Consider the following 27,263-nt stretch of genomic DNA (forward strand, 5'->3'; position numbering starts at 1 on the left):
TACAGACCTGTAAATCAATCTGGCATTAGCTCTGTATTTTTGAACTGCTTGGAATTTGGCTATACTTTTGTTGTCACACTAATCAGGATGCAAATGACACCAATTCCAATATTTTAATTACTGAGCTTTAGAGGTGGGAAAAACACTGGGGTATGTATGGGAAGTATTCACTCTTCTCTTTCCTGATCATGTCAAATCTTTGTTTAATTGCAGACAAGTTGACTCTCTGCTAACCTGAGAAATCTTGCATCAAGATTTTAAGCAAATAAATAAGTATAAAAAATGCAGAGATCATAAATTAGGGCAGACAAATCTGTATCTAGACTCATGCCTGCAAAGAGCATTCTATCAATATAGCGAAATGCTAATCTCCTAATTAACAACCTAATTAGGTAATTATGGCTTTGCAGAGGGATGCCTAAATGAAATATGACAACATGGTCACCTCTTTATATGGCACCTGTGGGCCTTTTCAGCTGTCACAGCCGAGAGTGCAATATCAATTTGAACAGATGACAAAGTGTTGTCATTTTTCATTCAGATATTGTGCTGAACGCTGGGATCCAGGCGCTCCCAGCGCCGCGTCCTGCCCGGCTCTGCCTCATCTGAGAACGTGCAAACGCTCGCTTCATTTTTACTGTCTCTGATTGAGCTTGCTTTCCCATGCTGTCTGCAGGCATTCCTGACACACAGCACAGCTGCAGTGTCACACTGGGGTGACCCACACCCCCAGAACCCCTGACCCAATTTCACAGCACGTGTGTGGGAGAATTGCTAGCCAGAAAAAATATCTGAGTGTCTGAGTTCCTGTTTGAGGCTTAATTGCTGCTGCCTTTAAAACAACAAAACAAAACCAGAGGGCCTTGTAAGTAACACGTAACATTAATTTCACTTTTATTTCTGCTGAACACTCTTTTCCAGGGGAACAGCAATCCCTGTCCAGGAGAAGGTGAAGCTGATGGGCTTTTGCACAGAAAGCTGGGAAGGAACACTTGCAACAAAGGTGCTTTTCCATGGAACGCTTTCTGCCACTCATATGCCTAAATTGCTTTAAAGACAGTTTGCTGAGCTTGACCATTCCTAAAGGCCATCAACCCGCTAGAGCGGGTCTGGAGGAGGACACAAAAATGATTAGAGGGATGGAGCACCTCTGCTATGAGGAAGGGCTGAGAGAACAGGGCTTGTTCAGCCTGGAGAAGGCCCAGGAGTGACCTAAATGCAGCCTCCCAGCAGCTGAAGGGAGTCTACAGGAAAGATGGAGACACACTGTGTACAAGGGATGGAGGGACAGGACCCAGGGAATGGCTCCCACTGCCAGAGGGCAGGGCTGGATGGGATATTGGGAACTGGGAATTGTTCCCTGGGATGGTGGGCAGCCCTGGCACAGGGTGCCCAGAGCAGCTGGGGCTGCCCCTGGATCCCTGGCAGTGCCCAAGGACAGGCTGGACATTGGGGCTGGGAGCACCTGGGACAGTGGAAGGTGTCCCTGCCAGGGCAGGGTGGCACTGGGTGGGCTTTGAACTCACTTCCAACTCAAACCACTCTTGGGTTCTGTGATAAACAAAATATCTTGTTGTAGAGTGGAGAATGAAAGCACAGGCTAGGAGTGCTTGAATATCAGACTAGAGCTTCTATTTTCACAATTCTCAGTGTGATATTCAGGGACCTAAAAAACTTAATAAATTTCATAAACATCAATACAAGCTTCAATCTTAAAAAAATAAAAAATGCCGAACCAGAAAGCTTCACCATTTTACCTTTTTGCCTGTTTGCTATTGAGAGAGATGCTACTCTCTTTGGGTTTTACACCCAAAAGGCCCCCAGGCTCATAGAATCTGCCTTGTCTGGAGCCAGGACAGAGCCTGGGGACACGAGGCAGGCCCAGCCAGCCCAGGGGCTCGCAGCACAGCCACTGCACTGCTCTGCAGCAGCACCAGGGAGGCTGCTCTGACACTGCCAGGCAGGGGGCTGTGCCTTAAACAGCAGCACCTGTCAAAACAAACACTTGGGTCTCTGTCAGACAGTTTCTTTAGGTTGTTGCCATTCTACTTTTGAGTGTACATAAATATTTTTATTGCATTAAAAACATGATCATATCTTATTTTTTAAATATAGCAGCATGCAAGCTGCTTCTGACTTAAGAAATACTCATGATCAGACCTCCTTAAAAATGCCTGAGACCTTCAGTCCCTTTGGGACTTTATGTCAAATGAAACTGAATAGATTCACATTTCTTCAGCAAAAGATGAATCCCCCGTTTCTCTGGCTTTTAAATTTGGGTCTGTCTCTTTCAAGAGCACACAAAACATATTCAAGGAGCTTTGTTTTGCTCTCAGGATAATGGATTTAGATACAACACTTCTCAGGCAATAAGCAAACAAGGTAGGGATTGCCCTTTTGCAGTCTGGGATATAAAACTGAGCTGACAGACAGTGAACAACAAGGCATCACAGTCTGATGGAGCTCCTCAGCTCACACACACACAGAGTTAATATTAAACACAACTTGGAGTTCGTGTCAGAGGCACTAACAAACGCCCTGGAGAGCTGCTGCCACCCCTGAGGCAGCCCCTCCCTGCGGGGAGTCCCAGCAGTGGGACCAGCACTGACAGCCCCGGGCTCTGCTCCTCAGCTCCAGACTGCCCCTTCCAGCACCTGAATGGGAGCAAATGTGGACACCTGAGCTCCACCCCCACTTCTCAGCCAGTGCCATTTGCCCTTGGACATCAGAAGGAATTTCTTCACCCCACGGGCTGTCAGGGTTGGAAGGGGCTCCCTGGGACGTGGTGGAATCAGCAGCCCTGAGCAGTTCAAGGAGAGACTGGACGTGTCAGTGCTCCGGCCTGGCTGACAAGGGGTGTGAGTCAGAGGCTGGGCTCGATGATCTCACAGGTTTCTTCCAGCCTCAGTGACTGTGTGATCTCCAAAAAGACTGACCACGTGGGAGATGGGCTGCTCCTACCTGGGGATGTGGCCAGCACGCTGCCCATGTGCTGTGCCATTGGTTGCCATAACTGACCTTTCCATACAGGTGTGTGCTTTTCACGCTCACAACTTCGAATGGCCGGGAAAATTTCGTGCTACAGAACGCATAACACAGATCCCTGTGCCAGGCTGCTCCACCTGCAGAGGCCTTCTCCGATCCAAAGGAAACGCACAACAAGAATGTAGCTGTTACTTGTTATTTTAACATCTGTTATTTGTTATTCTAAATTTGTTACATGTTGCAATGGGTGAAAATGTAACCAACAGATGAGGAAAGGGTGTTACAACAAAGATGTGAAACATTACTGATACAGAAATTGGCTAAACTGGTTCTCCCTGCTTCAGTTATTTCTGTACAAGTCTATATGTACGTACATGCTGATCCCAATTTATTTTTAATCTAACCCAAAAAAGTGTCCGTGAATGGAGCTGTTCTGAATTTGGAAAAGTAACTGAGAGAGTCTAATTCCCAGTCTTGCATGTACCTGATAATTCCCTGACACCTAAAATCGGCTAAACACACACAGGATATCCAAGCTTGGCTCTGGCATCTCTGGTTAGTCAATTACCAGACTTCCACTAGCACAGAAACGGACTCGTTGCTGCATCCCCCGGACACCTTCCCGCTCCCGTGTGGTGTTCACAGTTCCCATGGCACCGGCAAGCGGGAGCAGCACCGGGAGCCCGGTGCGGAACGGCACTCGGGTGCGATGCTGCTCAGAGCGCACCTGGAGCACTGGGCAGGCAGAGCCCTCGCCGCGGCCGGCAGGAGCAGCCGGGACACGGGACTGGGATGGAGCGACGGTACCGGCCGGAGCCCCCAGGGCACGGGACTGGGATGGAGAGACGGTACCGGCCGGAGTCCCCAGGGCAGCCGGGTGCCTCCCGCTGCCGCGGAGTGCGGGCACGCCCAGGGCATCCCGGGGGGCCCGCCGGACCGTGCCGGTGCCCGCCGCTCCCGCCGCACTCACCTGTGCCCCGCCGCCCATCGCGGCCGGACCCGCTCCGTCTGCCCCGCCGCCGGGAGAGCCGCGGGAGCGGCCCCGCCCGCGCGCCCCGGGAGCCCCGGTGCCCGAGCCGCGTCCCGGGCGGGCTGGCAGCCGCTGCCGCCGGTCACGGCATCCCGCGGGGCCCGGCGAGGGACTGGCAGCGCGGGCAGCCGCGGCACCACCGCCCCCGCCCCGCACTTACCGGCGCCGCCGCCGCGGGGCCGCGCAGCCGCTTCCGGGTCCGGGTCCGGCGGAACGGGCGCCCGCGGGACCCGGAAGCGCCGCGGCCGCGGAAATGACGGCGCGGAACGGGCGGGGCGGTGGCACCGGCGGTACCGGCGGCGCGGGCCGCACGCGGGCACGGCAGCGGGCCGCGGGCTCGGCGGGCGCAGCCGCCCTGCCCGGGATGCCCCGCGCCGGTACCGGGACACCGCGGCCGAGCGGCGCTCCCCGGTGCCGCACGGCAGCACACAGGACGCTTTTCTCACGGGGGTCGCACTGGCTTTATTGCCAGTGTGTTGCTAAAAGCACGGTGACGTTTGTGTTTATTTGGTGATTTGAGGCCAAGCACGCAAGTACAGACACGAAGGGGATGAACCCCACACGGGTCAGTGTGCCCGGACCGGCACCGAGCGCCGCCCGGGCCGTCAGCAGTGTCCCCGGTTACCCGCTGCTCCGGGGCTGAGCAGGGCGCACAGCCGAGCTGCCGGTGCTCCCAGCTGTTCCCAGGGAGCCTGTTCCTGGCCTGCTGGCTCTGTGTCCCTGTCACCTCTCCAGACCTGCTGGTGCAGCCTCCGCAGTTTCCTGTGCAAGCAAGGAGACTTGTTCATCCCTGAGGAAAGCCTAACGTGGCAGCCTCAGCAGCTGCACAAACGCAAACCAGCTGCCTTTGAGAGGGACAGTGCACAGCATGGCACAAGTGCCACCAAGGCCCGGGAGGAGCAGGTACCAGTGACTGGCAACAGCACAGTAAGGGCAGGAGCTGGAGCTGCCCCAGCACAGGGCATGTCACAGGAGTGCCTGGCTGCAGCTGGCAGAGCCCAGAGCTCTGGGGTGACTGGACTCAGCCTCCTGAAACAGTACCAAAATCACCCAGAAGAGCAGCTTTCCGCTGATGCAGTGAGACTGAGCAGGTCCCTGCAGGGGCCAGGGAGCCCTGTCCCGTTTGGCAGGGTCAGGGGCTAGGGGATCTGCCCATTCCATCCGTGGCACTTCACCCTCAGGGGGCAAGTGCATCTGTGAAATATTCACAAAAATACCGATTTAAAATGCCTTTGGGGTAGTGTTCTTAGTAAAATTGGATGACCCTGAAAACTCGTTGGCTCAAGACAGACAATGATGGAGTAGTTAAGATGTAAAGTAATTGAAATGTGAATGAATTTACTAATTGTATGGGGGGACGGTGAGCGCACAGATTTGTTGACCAGGAGCCACCTCCATCTGCACCAGCCATCCGAGGCCCCAGCCAGGTAAAGGGCTCCGGTGACATCCAGGCCCAAGTGAAGGTGAGGGATGGCGCTGCCAGCTGGGACTGGGGCGAGCTGGCAGCTCTGCTCTGATGCCAGCCTGAGGCATCAGCCAGACCACCAGGAAGGTCAGGGGATGAGGGCTGGGTGCGGGCATGGCTCCACTGAGACTGTCTGCCACAGACAGAGCACAAAAAGCAAACTAAGGATGGTTTTAACCGTGGCTCTACCCGAAGTGTGACAAAATGGCCCAACCTGAGGGAAGCAGGAGCGAACGGGGCAGTGTCCCACGTGAGGACAGTCTGAGGAGGTGGCAACGATCTACATGTAACATCCTAAGGGAATGAAGTCGTAATTACCCTTGCTGCCTGTGCCTTTTCCTCCTCCCGCTTCCGCGGTTCTGTGCACATTTACAAAAAGATAATTTGCAATTGCACGCGGTAACGCAGGCCCTGAGCCGAGGGCTGTGCCGAGGGCTCCTGTCCTGTCCCGCAGCTCTCCGCGGGGACACGCTCAGGGCACGGGCCGCGACAGACCGGCCCGGGACCCTTCATCCTGCGCAGGGCTCCATCGCACGGCCGCCGCTGCCGGTGCCGGGCAGGCCCGGCCGGGCCCGGGCGCTCGGGAGGCCCCGGGGCTCCGTCGGGCAGGCCCGGCCGGGCCCGGGCGCTCGGGAGGCCCCGGGCCCGGCCCGGCGGGACCGGCCCGCCGTCACCACGGCAACGGGGGCGGGGCCCGGGCCGCTCGCCCCGCCCACGCCGCCGTTCGAACGGCCCAATCACAAGTTCCTCATCCCGGGGCGGGGCCCGAGCTGGGGCGGGCGGGCGCGGCACCACCGTGCGGGCGCTGATTGGCCAAGGCCGCAGCCAGCCCCCGCGGCCTCGCGCGGCGATTGGCCGCCGTGCCCGTCGCTCTGGCGCTCGGCCGGCCCCTCCCGCCCGCCCCGGAGCGCGGGCGCCGCCGGGCCCGGCGGGAGGGCCGCGCGCGCGGAGCGGGGCGGGCGGGCCGGCGGGGCGGGCCGGGGCGGGCCGGCGGGGCGGGGCCGGCGGGCGGGGCGGGGCCGGCGCTCCGCTCCCTCTCGCGCGCCGCTCGGCTCCTTCACAGGGTGACACGTCTGCGGTGAGTGAGTGGCGTTGGCAGCCTGTCAATCCCTCACCGGAGCGGCCATCAAACAACATAAAACACGCGCGGGCACCGGGCGCGGGGCTCATAAATTCCGGCGGGCCGATATTTTTGCACATTGCTTTGCAGAGAGTGTGTAATTAATTTTTTTACAGTTCTTTCCCCGTTATTTCCGCTCTTTTCTTTGCACAAGTTCAAACTTTTGATTGCTGCTGTCTCACCCCCGTGCACAGACTTGGGATCGTTTGTTATTTGGGGGGGAGGGCGATTAATTTTTTTTTTTTCCCTCTGTGATTGTGTTTTCTTGGCTTTTTTTATGTTGCAATTTGGGGGTGGGGGTGTTCGCTGGTTTGTTGTGGTTTTTGCTGTTTGCACCCTCCCAACTTCTGAAGGATTTGAAAGCGAGTTTTTTTGATTTTGTACTTAATTTTTTTTTTTTAATTTTGCCTTTTTGCAAAGAAGATTTTTGGACAAGTGGGGAAAGACATAAAAAGCAACAATAAAAATAAAAAAGGAAAAAAAAAAGCTTTGGAGGAAGATTGTACCAGGAAAATCTCACAGAAATCTGCTCAGCTCATTTATCCGAGGCACCAATATGATGATGATGAAAGAAGATTGTAACTAAAGAAGAGAGTGATTTACTGCCCTGGGAAGGAGAAGAGAGTGGAATAAACAGCTGAGATCCGGTCAAAACACAAATACTACATTTTTTTTGTTACTGTTTTGTTTGGCTTTTTTTTCCTGTTTCCCTTTTTTCGTGGTGTGTGTGCAGAGCGCGGTCAGGAGCGCGGCACTGGGACTGAGCGGGGCAGGCGCTGCCGTGACCGCCCGGAGCGCGGCCCGGCCCGGAGCCATGGACGATCAGTCCAGGATGCTGCAGACTCTGGCCGGCGTGAACCTGGCCGGGCACTCGGTGCAGGGGGGCATGGCCCTGCCGCCTCCCCACGGACACGAAGGGGCTGACGGCGACGGCAGGAAGCAGGACATCGGCGACATCCTCCATCAGATCATGACCATCACTGACCAAAGCCTGGATGAGGCACAAGCAAAGTTGGTTTCGTCTAATTAAACCTTGTCTTTTAAAAAAATTATTATTAATATTATTATTTTTTTAATTATTTTTGGTGTGTGTGTGTGGTTTTTGTTTCTCTCCTTCCTGTTCCTCTGCAGAGACCCGGAGTCTCACAATTAAGAGCAACTTCTTGGGGCCGTAAGAGAAATTGCCAGCAGCCAAGGCAGAGCCAAGTTGCTATTTAATGATTTCTTTCCTTAAAAAAAAAAAGCTATGATAAATGTAGAAGTATGCGATGGCTCTGCCGTCGGTGTGGTGCGCGGGAGGCTGTGGCTGGTCCCTGCCCGTTCCCGCTGGACGCTGCCCGGTGGATACCGGCCTTTGCGCCGCCGTCCATCCGTCTGTCCGTCCGGCCATCCCTCAAAGTACAACTTTGCCTCTTTCTTTCTTTTCTTGTCTCAAAGCGGCAGCAGATGAATTATAAATCTGACCAGATACTGCTGCAGGAGAGGGTGTGTGTGTGTGAATAAAGCCCGAACCAAACCCCGGCTCTATTCAATCACAATAAATACAAAAACAATGTTAACTCTGTACACCTCCCCCCCCCTCTCCCCAATCTCCTTAATAAATCAGGTCTAATATCGCAGGACGGGGACGAGGGGGGTGGTTTTTCCCCCTCGTTCGGGCGGTGTTTGCACAAAGATAATTCGCACGAAGCGAAGCGGGCTGAGGGAGGTTCCGGCCGGCCCTCGCCGCCCGCGGCCCCGGGACCCCCGGCCGGGGGGCGAGCGGCCCGGGGAAGGCGCCATGTTGCCGGAGCCCGGCGCTAACCGCTTGTCCTGTGCTCTCTTGCAGGAAACACGCCCTGAACTGCCACAGGATGAAACCCGCCCTGTTCAGCGTCCTCTGCGAGATCAAGGAGAAAACAGGTACGGGCCGCCGCGCCGCCGCCGCAGCCATCTTAGCGCCGCCGCCGCGCCGGGCCCGGGCCGCTCTCGCCGCCGGGGCGGGGGCCGGGGGCGCCCGGCGGCCCGGGGGGCGGCGGCAGCGCCGCGAAATGGCGCGGGGGGCCCGCTGCCGGCCCCGCCGAGCCGTCCGGCGGCGTGTGAAGGACAGCCCGCGGCGCTGTGCCCGCGGGTTTAACCCCGGCACCGCACCGGGAGCTCCGCGAGGGGCGGCAGCGCCGAGCCGAGCCCCCGCGGCCCCGCCGAGGGCGCCCCGACCCCGCTCCCGAGCCCGGCGCTGCGCCGGCGCCTCCCGGCGCAGGGCTTTTAAACGCCAAAATTCTCAAAAATCTCCAAAGTCCGGTATTTTTTTTTTTTTTTCGTCTACATTAACGCGACAGAAATAAACTCCGTGCTTTTCTTGTGGGTGATCTAGGAGATTTTTTTTGCAATTTTTTCACATCACTGAATTTATAGAATTTTTTGTTTGTTTAAAGAAGAAAATTTACAAAGTATTCTGCTTTGTATTACGAGAACAAGAACATTTAATGAAAATAATAATAATGAGAATAATAAAATTTAACAATAGTAACATTTAACAATAACAAAAACATTTATTATGACTGGATTTAAAAATGAATAGCCAATTATTCACATACAGCTTAAGCCATTGCCTGGCTTTTTAGTTCTATGTGATACTCAGTAACGTTCTGCTTAATTCCACACTGAAAAAATAAAACTGGATGAAAACAACCCAACGTGAAATCATTGCAAATCTGAGCTGTGGAGCCTGGAGTGAGCGGTTCTCTGTGAATTATGGTGCTTTATGTCCAAGGGTTTCTTTGCTACCGGGGATCCACTTCAGTTCCTGCTGACAGCTAAGCACTAGGGTATTGACTGTGTTGTGAATATTAAGATTGATTCTGCTTTATGTTGCATTATATTACCCGGGATAAGGGGAATGATCCCTCTCCCTTCCCACCTATATACGTTCCTCCTCGGTCGGCTCGTAACCCCTTTCCTTGGCTTGTGTGTTTGTTTCCTGCCTTTCCCTAAACTTCTTTGCCCGTCCTGCTCCGGAGCCAGAGAGCAACCTGCCCTCGGTGTTCAGACATTTGCAGGAGCACATTTCAATTAAGGAGGCAGGCGTAGGTCCCGCGGTCACTTTATTTGCAGAGGGCTTAGCCTCAGTGTTTTGAAAGGCAAGCGTAGTCAGGCACATGTCAGAGGTGAGCTGCGAAGAAAGCCCCAGTCCTTTCAGCAGTGGGATTACTGGCACAGGGTGTTTGTGAGGCCGCCGCCGTCTCGCAGGCGAGGGGGAACCTGACGACAGACTCTGTGGTCTGAAACCTTTTGGGGTGTTTCAGTGATAACTTGTACGTTGGGATGCTGCATTTGTGCTGCAAGAAGTCGAGCAAGTTTTCAAGTTATCCCTCTTTTGTGAGATCGCTGAGAACCAACAAAGAGTGAAGGCGTCTGCCTGCCCAAAGGCGAGCTCCTGCCAGCCCTGGCATCACGGGAGGGACGCGATTAATGCTCTGAGTGATTGATGGAGATGGATCCACACCTCCACCAAAAACTCTTCCCAGAAGGGGACCTTCACTCAGGGTCTCCCAGTTGAAGTGAAATGTCTGTGCAGGCTTTACTTAGTGTGCTAAAGCAAAGAAAACGTGAAAATAAATTGTAGCCTGTTTTCTGGAAGCTGTTCTCGGAGGGAACAGCTCAGTTCTAAACTGGAAGCTTGAGGAAAGGTCTGAGATGCAGTTAAGGCAGAGGTGTCCCCCTCTCTGCCTAGGGCTCTGCATTGTCTTGTGGTCTGACAACTGTCAGGTGCTTAAACCTATCTCCGATGGGGTCGTGTGCTGGCGTTTAATTCTTCCTGATCAGAACCAAAGTTTTCCTGGGTGTGGGAATTGCCATGGTGGTTTCATCACTGTCTTCCTCCATGGAAGGATGTCATGTCTGTTCAGAAACAAGTCATGCGGTATTTAAGTAATTTTTATATTGAATTATGTATTTATTTGCATTTTAGTAGTTTTCAGTACAGTCAGCAAGGACTTTGTGAGACTGGCTGGGAGAGAGCATGAGAAGGAATCCTCAGTTTGCATGGAGCCACTCTGTCACTTCCCAGCAAGGGTTAATGGATACATCTCATTTCTGAAAGCCTCACACAGGGTCAGGAGCTGAAGATTTTTATTTTTTCTCCCTGTGAGGTATTTACCATGTACAAAGCAAATCACTGAGTTACTGAATTTAGCCTGACATTTCTTTTTTAACATTTTAACATTTTCAAAAGTGCTGCATAATACATTTAAGTGCTTTACAACTATTAATAGCTGTGTGTATTCTGAGAGGCAACCACAAGGTAGCATGGTGTTCATAAAGAAACTGCCACCTCTGGCTTTAATTAGTTCAAAGAAAAATTATAGCAGAGTTCTACCGAAGCCCCTCCAATAAAATAGGAAGATAAGCAAGTGAGGAGGCAGTGGCTCCCTTTGGCTGTGCTTTGCCTGCTCTCCGAGGTGTCACTGGACGCACACTCACATCTGTTGCATACCTGTGTCACACTCTGTTTCCTCACATCCTACCAGAAGGAATCAAAAACTGATTTGCACCATTGTTTGTTTTTTTTTTTTTTTTAAATAGCTCTTTTTTACTGACTGAAACACCTTCAGACTGGTGATTTTATTAAGCTTCCTCCAGGATGTTGCTCAACCTGGGGTCCTGGTTATTCTTATGGAGAAAGAAGTGAAAATATATTAATTCTTGCAGTCTTAAAATGTCTTAGGGAATTGCATTTATTTCCCAATGGAGAAACATATTATTAGGTCCTGGACTGTGCTGATAGATAATTTGTTTTTTTGTCTTTAAAAGTCATTTACAGAGACAGGATCACAGGTTTATAAAAATGTCTGAATTCATGTGCATAACTGTGCACACATCTATAGTTATTTATTTATTTATTTATTTATTTCCCCAAGTCCAGCAGCAACAATGATAGCTGCCAACCAACCCCGAATTTACTGTCACCACCACCCCTAAATAGCATTCATTTCCTAGTAAAGCCTAATGGCATACATGATGGTTTGCCAGATTTGTGGCCTTTGTGAGGCTTATAAGCAGGACTGACTTGGGAAGATCATAAAACTTAATGAACTTCTCGACTGCAGGAGGTGTCCGCAGGGGAAGCGAAAGGCCTGCTCGGCTGCTCGGGCTGCTGCAACTATTTTTTATGTCTAAAGAGAGAGGATGAAAATGTTCATTAAGAACGTTCTCCCCTTGCATAGATTTTTGTTTTAAAGAATGAATAAAAAATCTCTGAAAAGCAGACAGACCGCGTGTTGGCCGCGGGGTTAACTCCTGGCTGTTGCCGTGTGAGTTACCTTTATTTTTATCGCCGCAGCTGTAAATAGCCGTGCGCTGCCGTCCCTGTGATGACAGGGCTGCAGCGGGCCCTGCCTGGCTGCACAGCTCCTTATTGATGAGCTGGCCGCTGCTCAGGACCGCCCCTTGTCGATGTGCTGCAGCCTGGAACCGCGGCCAGGGCACTGCTGGGCAGCGCTGCCCCTGCCCGGCCCTGGCAGAGCTGAGGTGTTAGCCCCTGCCGGCGCCGTGGGGCTGGGAAAGCCACCCTGCCCTGCCCTGCACGAATTCCAACTCCCCTGCGCTTGTAAACTCGCGTTTAGCGCCAACAACTCTCAGAAACACGCTATAACCCTCCATCCTGCCGGAGCACCAGAGGATTCTGATGGAACAATGACATGGCACTGATAGCATACGTGTATGTGCCTGTGTGTGAGAGTGTGCGTGTGTATTTTGGCTATTTTCTAAATATCAGCTGTGATGTTATTGTTACTTACTTTAGCTCTTTAAAATATTTATGTGCAGTCCTGATTTTTTTTTTTTTTTGAAGCTGCTAAATACATATTTTGTTGTTCCCTGACTACCTGAAGAAGTCAGAGCTGGGCGTTTATGTGCATCCAGCTCAGCTTAAATTGTTTGGCTTTTGCTTCCATCTCATGCTTCAGTACCAAGGTTTGTCATCGACCCAGTGATTGTACTTTTGAATGTATTTTTTTAATTGCCAGCAGATGTATTACAAATGATGCCGTGCAGCAGAACGTTTGGTCGTTTGCACTGTCCTTATGGCAATGACATTGCTTTTCTTCATAAATGTCCTACTAGGAAAAAATAAATTGAATAAAGTGTCTTGATTATCGTTTGGTCATCTGTTTCCAACACATTCATTATCAGCAGCCTGGTTCTTTGGTGGATTTCTATACCAGGGCACTTCTCTAGTTGAGAAAATGGCGATTTGGTGATTATGGGCATTAGAGAAATTAATGGTATTTTATCTCACAGAACCTGAGACTGCACCTTACCTTCAGTGCTTCCCATTGCTGGTGCTCCTTGCTGCATTTAAATATCCATCTTCACCTTGAGTAGTGGGATTAGTGGTTTCAGAGATTTTTTTTTTCCCCTCTGTGGAGGATAAATTTGGCCCTACTTGTCAATACTAATTTAGCCAGGAGCGGGGATTTATTTTATTTATTTTATTTTATAGCTGTCTTTCATGTGTTTCCATTTATTTTTGAATTTGACACATTTCTTGCTTATCTAAAATACGAAATTCTAGCAGTTACCGTGTGGTGTATTTTAGGACAATTGTTGTAAGTTAAGGAATTTTTGCATTCGGAGATAAATTATCATGGCATGTAGGGAATGCAAAACAGTTGTGTTTTTTTTTTTTTTTTTTACAGGATTTAACACATTTATCAAACTCTGTTCCTGCAGCTTTCAATGGAAAAGTTGTACGATATGGATATTATGCTGTCTTTTTTCAATTTAAACATTGATTTGTGTGAAACATTAATATAATGATATTTGCAGTCTACCGTAGACAAATATAAGCAGAATTAGACACTCTAAATTGTTACAAATGCAGTGCAATATTTAGAGGTGAATGGAGGCTGTATTCGTAATGACGGAGCGGAGCGCGTGGCGGTCCGGTCGGGCTGTGCCCGCGGGTTTCGGGCTGTTCGTCAGCTCCTTGCCCGCCGTGCCCGCGGTGCCTCGGTGGTGTTTTCCTGCGGAGGGATGCACGTCGGCTCCTTGCTCGGTGGTGTTTTCCTGCGGAGGGATGCATGTCGGCTCCTTGCTCGGTGGTGTTTTCCTGCGCCGAGGGATGGATGTCAGGTCCTTGCTCGGTGGTGTTTTCCTGCGGAGGGATGGATGGATCCGGGCGCGATCCGAGCGAGCCCAGAGCAGCGCAGCCCCGAGCGGAGCCGCCCGGGAGCTGCCGGATTGACACCCCGAGAAGAATGCTTTGTTTGTTTGCTCAGCAGTCATGTTTAATGCTCCTCGCTTATCAAGGTGATCAGCATGGTTCAGATAACACATGCCTGACACCGCCTGCCTTTTCTCACCGCCGTGTTGACCTTTTGTCACGTTTGCTTTTCTCTGGTAGGCAATTCCTGGCTTTAAGTGTGAATGGAGTAAATAATTCACATCAATATTTAATATAAATTATTAAAGTTTCTGTCAGCTCTTACAGTCCACGCTTTTATAGAGTTGGAGTAGTTCATCAGCCAAACAGATGAATTGTGCGGCTCAGCTGGACATTAGAGCTCCTCCATCGTGCTGCCGGGACTGAGGGAGGAAGCAGGGAATTAAATAGGAAAGGTAATGCAGCCTGGTCCTTCAACACTGTTTTTCAGTACTGTACGTTCTTTAGGAAGGCTCGAAGCACCAGATAAATATCCAGCATAATTTATTTTGGTATGACTGTACTTTTTTTCCCCCTTCGTGTTGCAAATGGAAATGCAGAAAACCCCACTGCCCCCCGGCATTTTCTTCTACTCTTTGTTACTGGCCTTCCTTAGGTGCTCCAGGCCTTTCCTGGCGTAGGGTGGGAGTACTGGTGCTGGGAGGTAGGTTTGGGTGTTTGTTTTTTTTTTTCCCCTCAGTGTTCTATTTCTATTTTTAAAGACTGCTGCGCAGCCCTAAGGTGATGAAGTTTCAGGGGGTTTTAGACCTTGTTTATAAATTACAATATATATTTTGCAAAGTGACCTGGGATTGAATGTAGATTCTGAAAACATTTTTTGAAGGAGAAAAGCTCTGATCTCTGATTGTAACAGCTCGAATATGTTTATTGTGTCAGAAATTAAATAAAAATAGCATGTTTTGCATAAAAGCGTATAGTAAAAATAATTATGTACTTACTTTAATGTTATGCTCTTTTAGGTGTTTCGGTTCTTTTGTTAATGATCAGTTCAATGCGTGTTGCACAGCCACAGGGACTGTAACAATGTGAATCACTGAATATCCCATGTAATGCAAATCCATCACCTGGAAGGGAGGTGGGTTTGTATCATGTGTTTACAGGTCAAACCCTTTTGCTATACTTCAGTCATGCATCAACATTTAAAGCCAATCTCTCATTCCTCATTGTCCAGCAGGTGGCTTTGTCATAGATTATTTAATTTTTAATCATTTATTGTAAGTGGAAAAGGTTATTTAATAATATTATCCTGACAGTATTTTTTAAAATAACAACAGTTTTCCAGTATGTCCTGTGGTGTATGACTGGGTCAATGGAAGCATCTAGAGAGTTTCAAGTACACAATCTAAATTAAGATTCTAAACAGGCATTACAGATGCTGGTAACTTTGGCAATTATCATTTTGTTTGGTGAACAGTAGTAAAACAGTGTGCGGTAAAAGTGTTTAGAGAGAGAGGATAAATAAATTGAACAGTTTTGCAATGCAAAGTGGTTTGTGGTGTTTTTGAGGATTTCTTGGCTCTTGCTTAACTGCTATTGTGAAGCCTGGAGCAGATTTTCCCATTGCTAATGCCCTAGAAGTATTAATTCACTTTGATATGCTAATTAGAGGGCATTATGCAAGAAATGAGATTAAGTGGCAGCATGAAGCCATTTGCCTGTCAGTAAATTGAGAGCTTTAGCATCAGGAGGAGCTTTGTTTTTTCTGAGTTTCTCTTGGTTTTGCATATAAATAAAATTGATTGAAAGGTCTAGAGAAGCTTCTAGAACATTGGTGGTTCTTTTTCTCCTTCTATGATTATTTAAACTTCATGTTAAAGCCTTTCTCTGAATATTAATTGATCTAATGGGAGATACTGAACATGAAGAATTTCATTGTATTCTCAGTTACTGTATCTTAACAAAAGGAAAGTATTAGAATTCTTTGTGTCATCTGATTTTTGTGGGATTATTTTAGATATATCTTACAGCTTGGTATTCTAATGTCTCTGCCTGCTCACAGCTGCTGTGCTCAGAGCTGTACCTGTGTGGAGGTGGTTTTGCCAGTTTGCTGATTTGGGGATTGGTGTGAGGGCCCAGCTAGCTGGAGGCAAATGGAAGGCTCAGATTCCTGGCCAATAGGGCTGTGGACATTTGTCACCCCCACTCACCCACTGCTTTCCCACCATTTCTGATGCAAATCACACATGTATTTTCCTTCCTTTAGGAAAGAAGGGGTTGTAATACTGACCATAGATTTTATTCAACTGTCAGAAATTGTGTTAAAGTAACATTAAGGGATTGACTTACAGCCATAAGAGTGAGGGAATTTAGAGTTAATAGTTAAACTCTGCCCTTAACTCAACTCATTGAACCTATTTATTAGAGCATATATGATACATAAGATCACTGTGCTGAGACCTCCGCTGTAGCAGGATGCTCCAGGATGGCTCAAAGATGAGATGTTCTGATCTACTTCAATTTTTCCTTTGTTTTTTGAGGATTAGAGTTTTGGGGTGTGTGTGTATGGTTTTCATTCAGCCTCTGAGTTGCTTTACTACAGTTTTGTGATTAGTTTTGGTTTTGCAATACTGTTTTTACAAGAACCAGATAAGTAATTCTGGAAATTTAACAAAAATGTAGCAAAAAATATACCCAAAGCAAACCCAGCCCAAGCCTCTCTAGTCCTCTTTGCCTGAGTGCAGCAGAGTGGCTGTTTGAGTGCCCATCTCCTCCACAGATCATTGTCGCAAAGTCAATCAGGGGAGCAGTGCTGGAGTGACAGTGCTTGTTATGAGCCCCAATAGTTATTTAAAAGAAAGGAAAAAGGATAAAAAAATGGCCCAGAGCTGCGTGCGGGGGCTGTTCATGCTGGATGCACATGCTCTCCCTGATCCTGGCAGCTGAAGTCTATCACTGTTGGGAAATTTTTAACATGAAGCACATGAGACACAAGCTACGGCGGTTTCCCCGGAGCCACAGGGGTTTTCACGTCAGCGCAGGACAAGTGGCACGTGCACTGCGGGTCCCTGCCCGCCGTCCCTGCCCGCGGCGCCCGCCGCCCCGCTCGCCCGAACAAAGGGCCAGCGCGTTCTCATGGGAAGCATGATGGCCCTGGTCACCCACAGTCCCCCAGAGCTTGGCCCAAAGAATCCCACAGCAATGTATAATCCAAAACTTTAGTTGTCATAGTGAACCTTTTTGATACTGGAAGGAACAAAACATCTCCCGACACTGCAAAGTCAGTTCTCACAGGCAGCAAAAGGAAGCGTTGCTGGGCTCCAGCTGCTCATTTTGGGTTTCAGATTCTTGAACAAAGGAACTAAGTAATGAAAATGTTCTGAAGCCGACCTTAACTTTACCAGTAGGCCCCTGATGGTGTTGTTTCAGGAGAAGACGGTGCTGGAGAGGAAATCCTGGCACTGCTGGGTTGAGTCCTGGTGCTGCTGTTGACTGGGAAGAAACCTTTCTCCCTGCTGAGTGAGGAGGGATGTGGTGACCTCGGTAGGGCAGACCCCAAGCGGGGCCACCGCCTCATGGAACTGAATGCAAGAGCTTGCTTCTTTTATCTTTAAAATGGGAATGTTATCCGTCTGATTTTTGTGAGGGTTGTGTTGACTTGGTGCTGTGTGTTAAAAAGGAATATTTTTATCAAGTGTTTGGTTTAATTAAAATCGTTGTGTCAGAGGTAAATTTACAGTTTCCACTTCATTCCACTTCGGCCATGGACGAGTCATACCTCCTGGAGATGAAGAAATTAAGCTTTCCTTAAACTTCTTATTTTCTTGGCTTTAATCAGGAATTTTTTTTACTCCATGGTTAGACCTCTGCTGAAAGGATATCAGGGTTTTGTGCCTTGGTGGTTGGTTTGCCCGGTACAGAAGGAGAAGGCTTGCTCCCGTCGCTGGGGATCAGTGCTCTCCTTCCACAGTAGCTGTTCAAGGCTGGCTGGCACACTCAAAAGGCTGTGCCAGGCACACTTTCTTGTATTTGTTGATTAAAGAAGGAAGCGTGCTTTTAGCGAGGTTTGTAATTACAGAACACCCAAATGTTTGCTTATTTTCTTTCATGTGAGATCCTGGTAGTGTGATTGACTGTCACTAGTAAGAACAAGTTACAGTAGATAGTGCAATGATTCTTATTTGACTTCAAGGATGTATTTATTACCATTTTTGTACAAATTATACTAACATGAAAAGTTGTGGAAATGATTGTGCACTAGATAAGGTGATACATTACAGGAGTGGTTGGGTTTATGGAGCTTTATGCCGAGGTTTTCTCAGAAATTATAGCACAGTCCTGTCACTATAAAACCTGGAGATACACTTGGTAATAACATGCAGTGGAGGGGTTTTTAGGATTTCACTTGTTATTCAAATGGAGTGGGAACTATAGGTTTTTCTACCTCGTATTTCTTTCTTGTATTGCGCTGGGTGAAGAGGGGAAAGGAAGCTCGAGGACAGCAGAACGGGCGCTGGGATGTGGGCACCACAGCCCTGCCGATGCCTCCAGTGCCACGGGGCTGGGGAGGTTTTGGCACTGGTGGGGCTCTCTGGGTGCCCAGCGCTGGTGTGCGATGCTGGGGGAGATTTGCCCTCCAGAGGCCCTGAGGATTTTTTTTGTGAATTATTTCTTGCTTCCCCTCCACTTGTTAGGGCAGTGACGTGATATCAATATGGAGATTGGGAACTTATTGACTTGTTGGTTCTTGACCTTTTGACTGTGACCAAGTATAGAAATTGAATGTCTGAAAATTAAATGATAGACTCTTTATACATAAATTCTTGGATGTCAGTGTATTACATGAACTAATTTCGGTTTACCTAAATTTATGGTGTTTTGTGTTCAATAAAGGAAATATTTCTTCCTTTCAATATACCCAGCATCTAATAATATTGTAGTTGCTAACACTAAACAAATCCATTTCCTTTTACTGACTGATTATCATAACAGCTGGTGTTTAATCACCGAGATTGTTATGTAACTTTTAAATCTCTAATACTTTGAAGAGGTGCAAGTGACATCATCTTGCTGGGTAGTGGCATGATGTCATTGGTGCTGAACCACGCGACTGTGTTCTGTGGGGCTCCAGACTCAAGTTCTTATTTAGCTTAGTTGTATTTAGTGGGCTGAGAACACTTGCTGAGGGAACTGCCTGTTTGAAAGGAGACTCAAAATAACAGAGTCCGTGAAACAAAGCCTGGACATTTGTTTTCCTGCCCCAGAACTGGGGCTGATGGGGCTGATGGCCATGGCGTGCCCCAGCTCCTGTCTTTGGCATTAGCTGGGTGCCGCACGGGCAGGGCGAGCGGCGCTCCGGCTTTGTGGCCGGGAGCGAGCCTCGGGCCTCCAAACCGGGCTGACGGAGCTGGCGATATTGTTCTCTCCGAGTGCCGCAAGAAGGCTGTGGTCAGCACTAATGTAAATATTTGTACAACAACCATGTTCTACAGCCTCCAATTTAATGGTAAAAATCTGCCCTGAACGCCTGGGTAAATATACGCTGAGAACAGACGCCCATTGACTGGAGAAACAATTGACTTTAGGTTCTTTGTTGCTGAAGTGGCCCCCGGTGATGGGCTGCGGGAGGCGATAGCGGCGCGGGCGCCGGCGGGCCGGCGGCTCCGGGCAGTGCCCGGCGCGGGGAGCCCGCACCGCCCGCGCCGCGCCGCCGCGGCAGCCGCAACTTGTCAATGGAAGAAAAAGAACTGTAATCGCACATTTACATATGCTCCTAATTGTTGATTTGGGGATTTTCTATGAATATGGCTTCACAAAACAGATGCTGTTTAAGAAAAGGGGGAACATAATTTTGTGGGCAATGAATTAAGTGTTTTTGTGGCCCTCTCATCCGTAGCTAGGAGCAGTTTGTGGACCGCGTCTGTGAACGCCGCTCATAATTGTTTTTCACACATAAGTTATGCAAATGAGCTTTTATGGCAACTGGCATAACAATTAGCATCCTCCAGCAATATTTTAGCAGGTTAATTGCAAAATTTCTAAATTGTACATCTGACTTGTTAATTAGGCATGACAGAGGTGGTAAAATAGTTATCTTCAGGCAGTGGCAGCCAGGAGCTGCTTGAAATGCAAAGAGCAAGGATTGATTGGATTTGAGGGTTACAATTGTGGGAGCACTGCTGTTGTCAAGTGCCGCTGAGCAGCTCTGCTCCATCGGCTGCCTCAGAGCAAGAACCACGTCGGTGCTGAGAGGATCCTGCCAGTTACAAATCTGCTTTATTTAACTCTGAAATTCTCCAAATCCCGGCTGTGGGAAGCGCCCAGCTCCTGCCTATTCCTCTGTCTTAGGCCCACGGCAAGGGGAATCCATGGACCTGAAGTTGCAATTTTGATTTTATTTACAAATAGGCCTGAAAGTTCAGCTGCTGGCACAGATCAGCAAACACTTCTGTTTTTCAGCCCCAGTAAAAATGCCATTGCTCTCCCCACCATGTGCTGAGAATTCTGCTGTTACTTCCCTTAAATTGCAACCTTTGCTGCCTGGTATTTTCAGATGGTGTTGGTTGCATTTTACAAGCTTTTTTTCCTCAGCTTGTTTCTCTTAAATCCTTGCTTTCATATATCTTTGTGTGTCTTACACTATTAATCATATTAAAATACAAAAACCCATGCCATTTGCAATAACCCGTTTTTAGGCTCTCAGAGGTACGTCTGGATGATTTAAACAAGATTGGAACACGCAAGTCTTCATCCTGGGAACGTGTTCCAAACATCCCCCAACGCTGTCTGGAGCAGATAACAGTGTGCTCAGCAGAGGTGCAGCCTCTTGAGTCACACCAGCACAATTGGCCAGCGCAGGATCTTCTAAATACATTTTGCTGGCTTTGACTGCTGATTTTGATATAAAATGCAGATTTCTGGGCTAGTTTGATATTTAATAAGTTAAAGGGTGATAACAAACAGAAAAAAAAAGCCACTGAACAAGTACCTCTGGGAGCCGGAGCAGTCGACGGCGCGCTGTGAGCTCTGTGTGGCTGTGCCATTTGTCTGGGCTTTGCTGGGGGACTCAGTGTTTTGTGACTTAAATAAAGTCAATCACATTTGAGTACCTGTGTAGTACCTGTAAGCAAAAAGAAAATCAGCACAAGCACATGTGGAATTGCATGTCCTCTGTTTTCTCTGTATGCATTCTCTTGATTTAACCACATGGTTTTTAAAATTGGGATGTTATATTTTCATTTAAAAAGTAAATGTTCCTGCATGCATAACTGTTCTAATATTTTACATTTTCTTGTGACATGTGTATATGGAGTAAGTGCCATTTATGATATGTTGTCATCAATAATTTTGTCACAGAGAATAAAAGCCTTTAAACTCATCCACCCACTGGAACGTTTTATCATATTTATTTTAAGAGATATGAAATTAGCAGAACAATTGAACTCTTTGTATATGGGAGATGCAAATGTAACTGAATATTTACCTTTAATGAAGGGCAGCATAAATATCTCAGTACCAATAAATTATATGCAGTAGCAGAATATTCCATAGGCAACTAATAAATAGTTCCTTTTTACCCTGGATTCACAAACTGCATTGTCCTTTAGGATAGTTGAATTTACAGTACACAGCGAAATTAAATGATGTTTAACTTTTGGAAAGGATCCGTCATAATTGGAAAATACCGGGGTTTGACTACATCTAAACCACACTTCCAAACCATTGCGTTCCCTGATTAAATGCTCACTTGCACAATTTAGGAAGAGTTTACTACAGTGGTGCCTCAGTAGATAATATTTGGAATGGAGTAACCATTTTAATGAGGTTCATCGAGAGATTTCATCAGGGAACGTTTCAGGTGTGTTATGGCTTTTGTCTTGTCACGACGCACGTCTCGGTACCGTCAGAGGAGTTCCAGAGCAGCTCTCTCCTCGTTTGAGACAATAAGGAATTCTGTAGAACGTGTGAGCAGGGAAAGGCAGGACCTGCTGCGTTGTGCTCTGCGTTTGAGCAAGCCGGTGAGTAAACACACCCCGTGGCTTAAATGTACATCACATTTTAACTGTCCTAATATTGATCATCCTATGGAGGAATGCAATGGAAGCCCACTGGTTATTAGTGTAAAGAGGGTCAGAGGCAGAGCCGGGCACAAAGCAAGTGCTCTCATGGTAATGATGCTGCTATTTATAGATCCCCATTTCATTAGTTGCAGAGTTTCAGGGAAGAGATTTTCTCTAGGGGAAATGGATACTTGAAGTTCATTTTCTTCCTGATGCACATTAAGGCAGAAACGTGAACAACCTTCAGGATAGGACACGGGGATGCAGATTTGGTGAGGCCGCTTTCCCGGAGCTGTGTGCGGTGCCGCCGTGCGAATGCCAAGCGCTGCTCCCGCCCGGCCGCCTTCCGAGTGCCTGTGCCACGCTCCTCTGCCAGGAGAGCCTTCTTCCCCTGAAGGAATTCTGCAGGGTGCCAGGCCAGTAAACTGAGCACTAGTGCACTGTGCTGCTTTATAAAACTACCACATCTGGATCACCTGACTCGGAGCAGCCTCGCTACAGCTGGCACGCACCGGAGTGGATTTACTCACAGCACCTACCAAGTACAGTCACAGTTAATCAAAACACGGCTGGGTCTTCTGATACCTACTCATAAACACAGAAATTTCTTGCAGTATCTGAAAACTCAATTGTTTAACCATACTTAGTTTCCTCCTGTGAAATCTAGATAGTCAAAGCACCCTTTAATTTTTGTGTGCCTTTATTTCTAGAGTTTTCCTTCTTGGAATTCTTGATATCTTGATTTTTTTTTTTCCCTTTAAGAGAATATTTACTTAGTTAGTATTCACTTAATTAGAACTGACTGTTTAATGTTTTCTGGGAGGGTATTTATGGTATTTTCTTTGCCATATTTGCATTCCAGAAATTAAGTCCCCATGCCATTATTCGGCAAGCCTTTCATACATTAGAATGATGAATTGAAAGCAGAAATGGGAAAAAGACTGCAATGCAATGAAAATTTAATCAGCGTCTTCTGCTGCTTTAATAAGGCAAATAATTCTTATTGGCCGCTGCGTTAAGGTTTCTAATATTTAATTCATAACAAACCTTGCATTATTCTGCAGCAGCATCGACAGCTCCACTTTGCTGCCTGCCAACAGGCAACCATAAAAACTTAAAAGCAGATGTAAATGTCTGAAAGAAGGAGAATGATTGGGTCTAAAGCGGTCAGAAAAAATCAACACTATTGCCAGAGAGTTTGATAAATCCTTACATACACTTTAGCAAGGTACAAATGGTATTAATTAAACTCATTAAGTGTGTTGATTTTAAGGCTTTGAGGTACCTTTATTGAAATGTGAATTTTTTAGTTCCTGGAGACTCCCAAACAAAAGGGATGCCAGGCTGGGAATGCAGGGTGCTGGACAGCTGGAACAATGTTATAAATCGGGCAGATTCAGTTTATTTTCATATTTAGGGTATTTGTTACATATCAATGGTAAAAACACTGCAGTTTACGCTATGTGTACGTGTAGTGCCGGAATTAAGACAGGAGCAGGAGCTTGTCCCCCTGCTCCCGTTGCAGCTCTGCCAGCCCAGCAGTGACAGTGGTGGATCACAAACGCAGGTGTGGCAGAGCCGGGCTGGTTTTTGGGCGTGCTGTGCTGCCCGGGCGGGTGGCACGCGGTGCCCGCGCTCCGAGCGGGAGCTGTGGCACCCGGCCAGGGCTGGGTGCGAGCTCTTGTTACCGCCAAGGGCTGCGCCTGTTCTCATTTCTTCTTGAAATGGCTTAATTGGTGTCAGCACCCCAGGGATAAAGGCCTCCAACACTGAAATCCACACGATTCACCCTGTCTCTGCTCAGTGTAGGGAAACTGGTAACAACTGGTGGTGAATGAGGAGTGAGCGGTGCTGTAACAATACTCGATGATGTTTGGGATGACAGAAATTAATACGCACTTGCTTGAAGAAAGCAATGATTAATGGCAGTGAGCAAGGGAATGCTGTCCCTCCTTTAACTCCACTTTGATGGGGATTGAAAAGCAAAAGGCTGTTTTCATTCTCTCGCGCAAGCAGAGGTCATCCAGAGTACATTACAGCAATTTTTTCTCTCTGTTTTTTATTTCATAAATATTATGATAAGCACAGATTAGATAGATTTTTTTCATGGAGGTTTAAAAGGATATTTTGTCTGTTTGCTGTTTATGCTCAATGAAGAAATTGGATTTCTTCTGTTTACTTGTGAGATCATTACATTCAATGGAATAATTAGTACAATTAAGAATTTCAAAAGCTCGCCATTGTGTTAGTTTTTCTGAGGTTTTACAGATGGAATTTCATGGTCTCCATTTCGAAAGTGCTGGGAGGTCAGAACAAGGCGAGGAGTGTTGCCGAGGAAAGAAAAAAAAAGGTTAAAAATCCAAGATTCTGCATTGAATTGTTGATGTAAATATATTTTGCAAGATCCTCACACTTGTCAGCAGCTTTTTAAGCTATTTGATAAAGAATCTTTATTCTACAAGGAGCCTGAAATAACACAACACTGCTTTGGATAATGAATTCTTCATCTAAGCAGAACTTTAAAACAAAGTACAATGTTGGCATTTTTTTCTTTGAGTGAGAGGGCTGATACATCTTTGGGATCCGACAGGAAGACATAAATTAATAGAGTTCTGGAGATCAGTTTCTCATTAATAATCCATTTTGTCATGGTTCTTGGCATTGTCAGCCTTGGAGCTGGTTCATATTTTGCTAAAGGATAAAAGCACATGATGTCTTAAGGCACAACATAAGGAGAAGGAGTTTATCATCTTCTGGAGAAACCATCTCTGAAAAAATAGATTGTTTTCCAGGAAATAAATGTCAATTGTGAGTTTTATGCATTTTTAATCTTCAAACAGGTTTTTTAATGTCTACAGTTGCAAAAATAGACTCGAGTTGGAAGAGGTTGTTGCCAACAGCCATTGCTTTGCCTTTGTCCTCTCCACTGGTTTTTGATTTTTTAGAAGTTGCAGTGGATTCCAGACCTTTAATTCAGTTGGTTTAGACACTATGGCAGATTGTGTCCAATTTAAAACATATAATTAAAAAAAATTATGGTTTTTCTTTTGAATGGGTAAGCATGAAACCTTTGTTACTTTTGCACTTTCCCAGCAGTATGGGACATCTCACAGACCACTGCACATTCCCCTAGCATTTTCAAATTGGAAAATATTGCTTTTTCTTGAGTATGATGACATAAATGGAGTCACCCTTTTGAAGTCTTAAATTTGGTATTTTATATATCTTAAGGTAGTGGCAGATTGGCAAACAGTGTAGCCACCAAAAGTGTTCAGCTTGTGCTGTCATCCCAAGTAAGGAAGAACAGAGATCTGATTTAGATGCCTGCCCTTTATTTTATATACTGAAGAGTGACATAATGCAGAACTCCTCAGGAACGCGTGATGTGTTTGGGAAGGATAAAGGGGAGGAAGAAAAGAACATTAGCCCAGATCACTTAGTTGTAAGATTTAACTGGGCTCAAACATTTATAATTTAATCAAAGATAAATGGTCTACTTTAAATGGCGTAGAGGGAGGGAGTGGGAGGTTCTGGACGGAGGGCTGAAGGGGGCTGGGATCCTGCTAGGGTTCCAGCAGGGCTGGGAAGGAGGCAGCATGTCCAGGATGCTGGCCAGAGCTGGCCCGTGGAGGAGCAGCTCTGGGCGTGAGGGGGTGCAGCAGCACCTCTTCAGCCCTGGCACAGGAAGAGCCGTGGCCGCCGTGACGCCGGAGCAGCCCCGGCACTGGTGGCATCCCTGGTGTGGGTCCCGGCCAGAGGTGCAGGCCAGTCCTGAGTCACTGGCAGGCAAACACAGCGATTCCTCTGGAGCTCTGTTGGCCACCAGCTTCATGCTGGCTGCTCGGGGATGGGCAGGACAGGGAGCCCTGGGGGTGCCCCCTCCCCACGGCTCCCGGCTGGCTGGGCCTGGCCTGGGTGAGCGCTGGCCGGAGCAGCAGCAGCACACCGCTCACCAGCGATGGAGCTGCAGCATTTACCCCACCAGCAGGAATGCTGAACCCTTTCAGGCTGGCTTTGTTGCCTGAAAACAGGGAAGGCTTGAATTATGAAGATTTAGAATATGCTTTCTTCCACGGAGTTGCAAAGGACATTTGTCTCAGCACATTGTAGTGAAATTTTAAAGAGCAGGTTTTGACAGGAGACATTTTGCTGACACAGAATATTTTGTTCACTTCTGACTCTCAAATAAGTGCTACTTCTGTCATAATGATTGATTTATATTCGGTTTAGTCCATACATTTTACATCCTCTTCTTTAGTGCTTATGGCTCCATGGCTTCAGAACAGCCCAGTTTAACACTGGTATGAACCTGGCATCACATTCACATTCCACAATAAAATTGATTGTAACGAGTTGTAGGTATTTCGTGCTATGGTGTATTTAGAATAAAATTATGATTATTATCCTCTCCTGGAAAAAGAAAATGTTAAAATGAAGATTTCTGTTAAAAAACTGTTTTTACAGAGTTGTAATTTAAATTGTTCCTAATAACAGTGCCTCAAAGGCCCAGTGACCTCCAGAATGCTGCTCCCATGGCTTTATAGGTGCTATAAAATTAAGTACTGAGCACCTTTGCCCTCCCTGGGGGTGTGCTGTGCGCTGCTCCTCCCTGGTCTGGATGGATCAGGCCCTCCAGCACCACTGGAAACTCAGCATGGATGGGCGGCTGCTGTGCATTTACATTAACCCAGCTTCCTCCCTCTATGTGCTGGACAAGAGTCTCGGCTCATTTCGGTCCATAACTACTCAGGAAAAACCCTGGAGCCTTTGCTGTTTGGTTTGGAACAAACTCCCCAGGTAGCCAAATCATCCCCCTGGGAGCAGAGCTCTCCCTGGAGCACGTGTGGTGGTTTGAGGCAGAGGAAGCTGCTTTGCTGCATTTCTGAGACCATGGAGAGTCTCCCTCGGGGTCTGCAGCCAGAGACCTTGGGCACCTGCAGCGGCAGGGTTTGGGTTTGGTGGCACTGCTGGTGTCACAGCCTTGATTTCTCAGTGATCCTTTGGCAATGGCATCTGCTATTCATGCCTTTGTAGGTGTTTAGCAGAGCAGGTACCCTGCTGTGCAGGGTGCTCAGTGGCACTGCAGCCTGGGAAAAGGAGGAGACTCCCTGTCTTCAGAAAGAGAAATAAACTTGTGCTCCAGTGTGACCATCTGAATATCTGAGATTCCCATGTTAGCTGAGCTGGGCAGGCTGCACTGCAGGGCAGGAGGGACTGCAGGGTTGGTTCCTCCTGCCCAGGGCTTTGTCCATCAGCACCTCGGAGCAGATGGGACTGTCCTGGCACAGCTGGGGCTGTGGGCGCACCAGCCTGCACCCACCACAGCCACCCACCAACCAGTTCTGGACAAGGCCTTGGTCTTGCCCTGCAAAATGAATGCTCATGCACATCTTATTATGGAATTATAGTACTGCTCCTTCCCATCAATAAAAAATATCCCTAAGAACCCCTAGGAACAAAGC

General features: G+C 47.9%; 2 protein-coding genes and 1 long non-coding RNA gene across 12 annotated transcripts in view; 1 reads left to right on the forward strand and 2 right to left on the reverse strand.

Annotated features, from left to right (window-relative positions):
* MAPKAP1 (MAPK associated protein 1) overlaps positions 1 to 4,257 on the reverse strand; it is a 78,342-nt gene extending 74,085 nt beyond the window's left edge. For 2 of the 5 annotated variants that reach the window (XM_021543727.2, XM_021543721.2), the window contains exon 1: positions 4,176 to 4,257. The gene's annotated coding sequence lies outside the window, so the exon portion shown is untranslated. Of the gene's footprint in view, positions 1 to 3,955; positions 4,021 to 4,175 lie in introns of those variants that run through there. The other 3 variants (XM_021543723.2, XM_021543722.2, XM_021543724.2) reach the window with 3 other exon arrangements.
* A 2,214-nt stretch (positions 4,258 to 6,471) lies between these two features.
* The window catches only part of PBX3 (PBX homeobox 3), a 103,169-nt gene continuing 82,377 nt past the window's right edge, over positions 6,472 to 27,263 (forward strand). The window contains exons 1-3 of one of the 6 annotated variants that reach the window (XM_021543731.2): positions 6,472 to 6,558; positions 7,024 to 7,611; positions 8,429 to 8,502. In XM_021543731.2, the coding sequence (XP_021399406.1) occupies positions 7,415 to 7,611; positions 8,429 to 8,502 (271 nt within the window). In that variant the 5' untranslated portion in view covers positions 6,472 to 6,558; positions 7,024 to 7,414. The other 5 variants (XM_077787934.1, XM_021543730.3, XM_077787935.1 and 2 more) reach the window with 5 other exon arrangements.
* On the reverse strand, positions 7,797 to 8,552 carry LOC116184233 (uncharacterized). Its single transcript, XR_004148993.2, has 2 exons — positions 8,405 to 8,552; positions 7,797 to 8,073 (listed from the first exon to the last, which is right to left on the reverse strand). It is a non-coding gene; the product is annotated as an uncharacterized LOC116184233 (long non-coding RNA).

This window comes from Lonchura striata, chromosome 22 (assembly GCF_046129695.1).
Source record: "Lonchura striata isolate bLonStr1 chromosome 22, bLonStr1.mat, whole genome shotgun sequence".
NCBI classification, from domain to species: domain Eukaryota; kingdom Metazoa; phylum Chordata; class Aves; order Passeriformes; family Estrildidae; genus Lonchura; species Lonchura striata.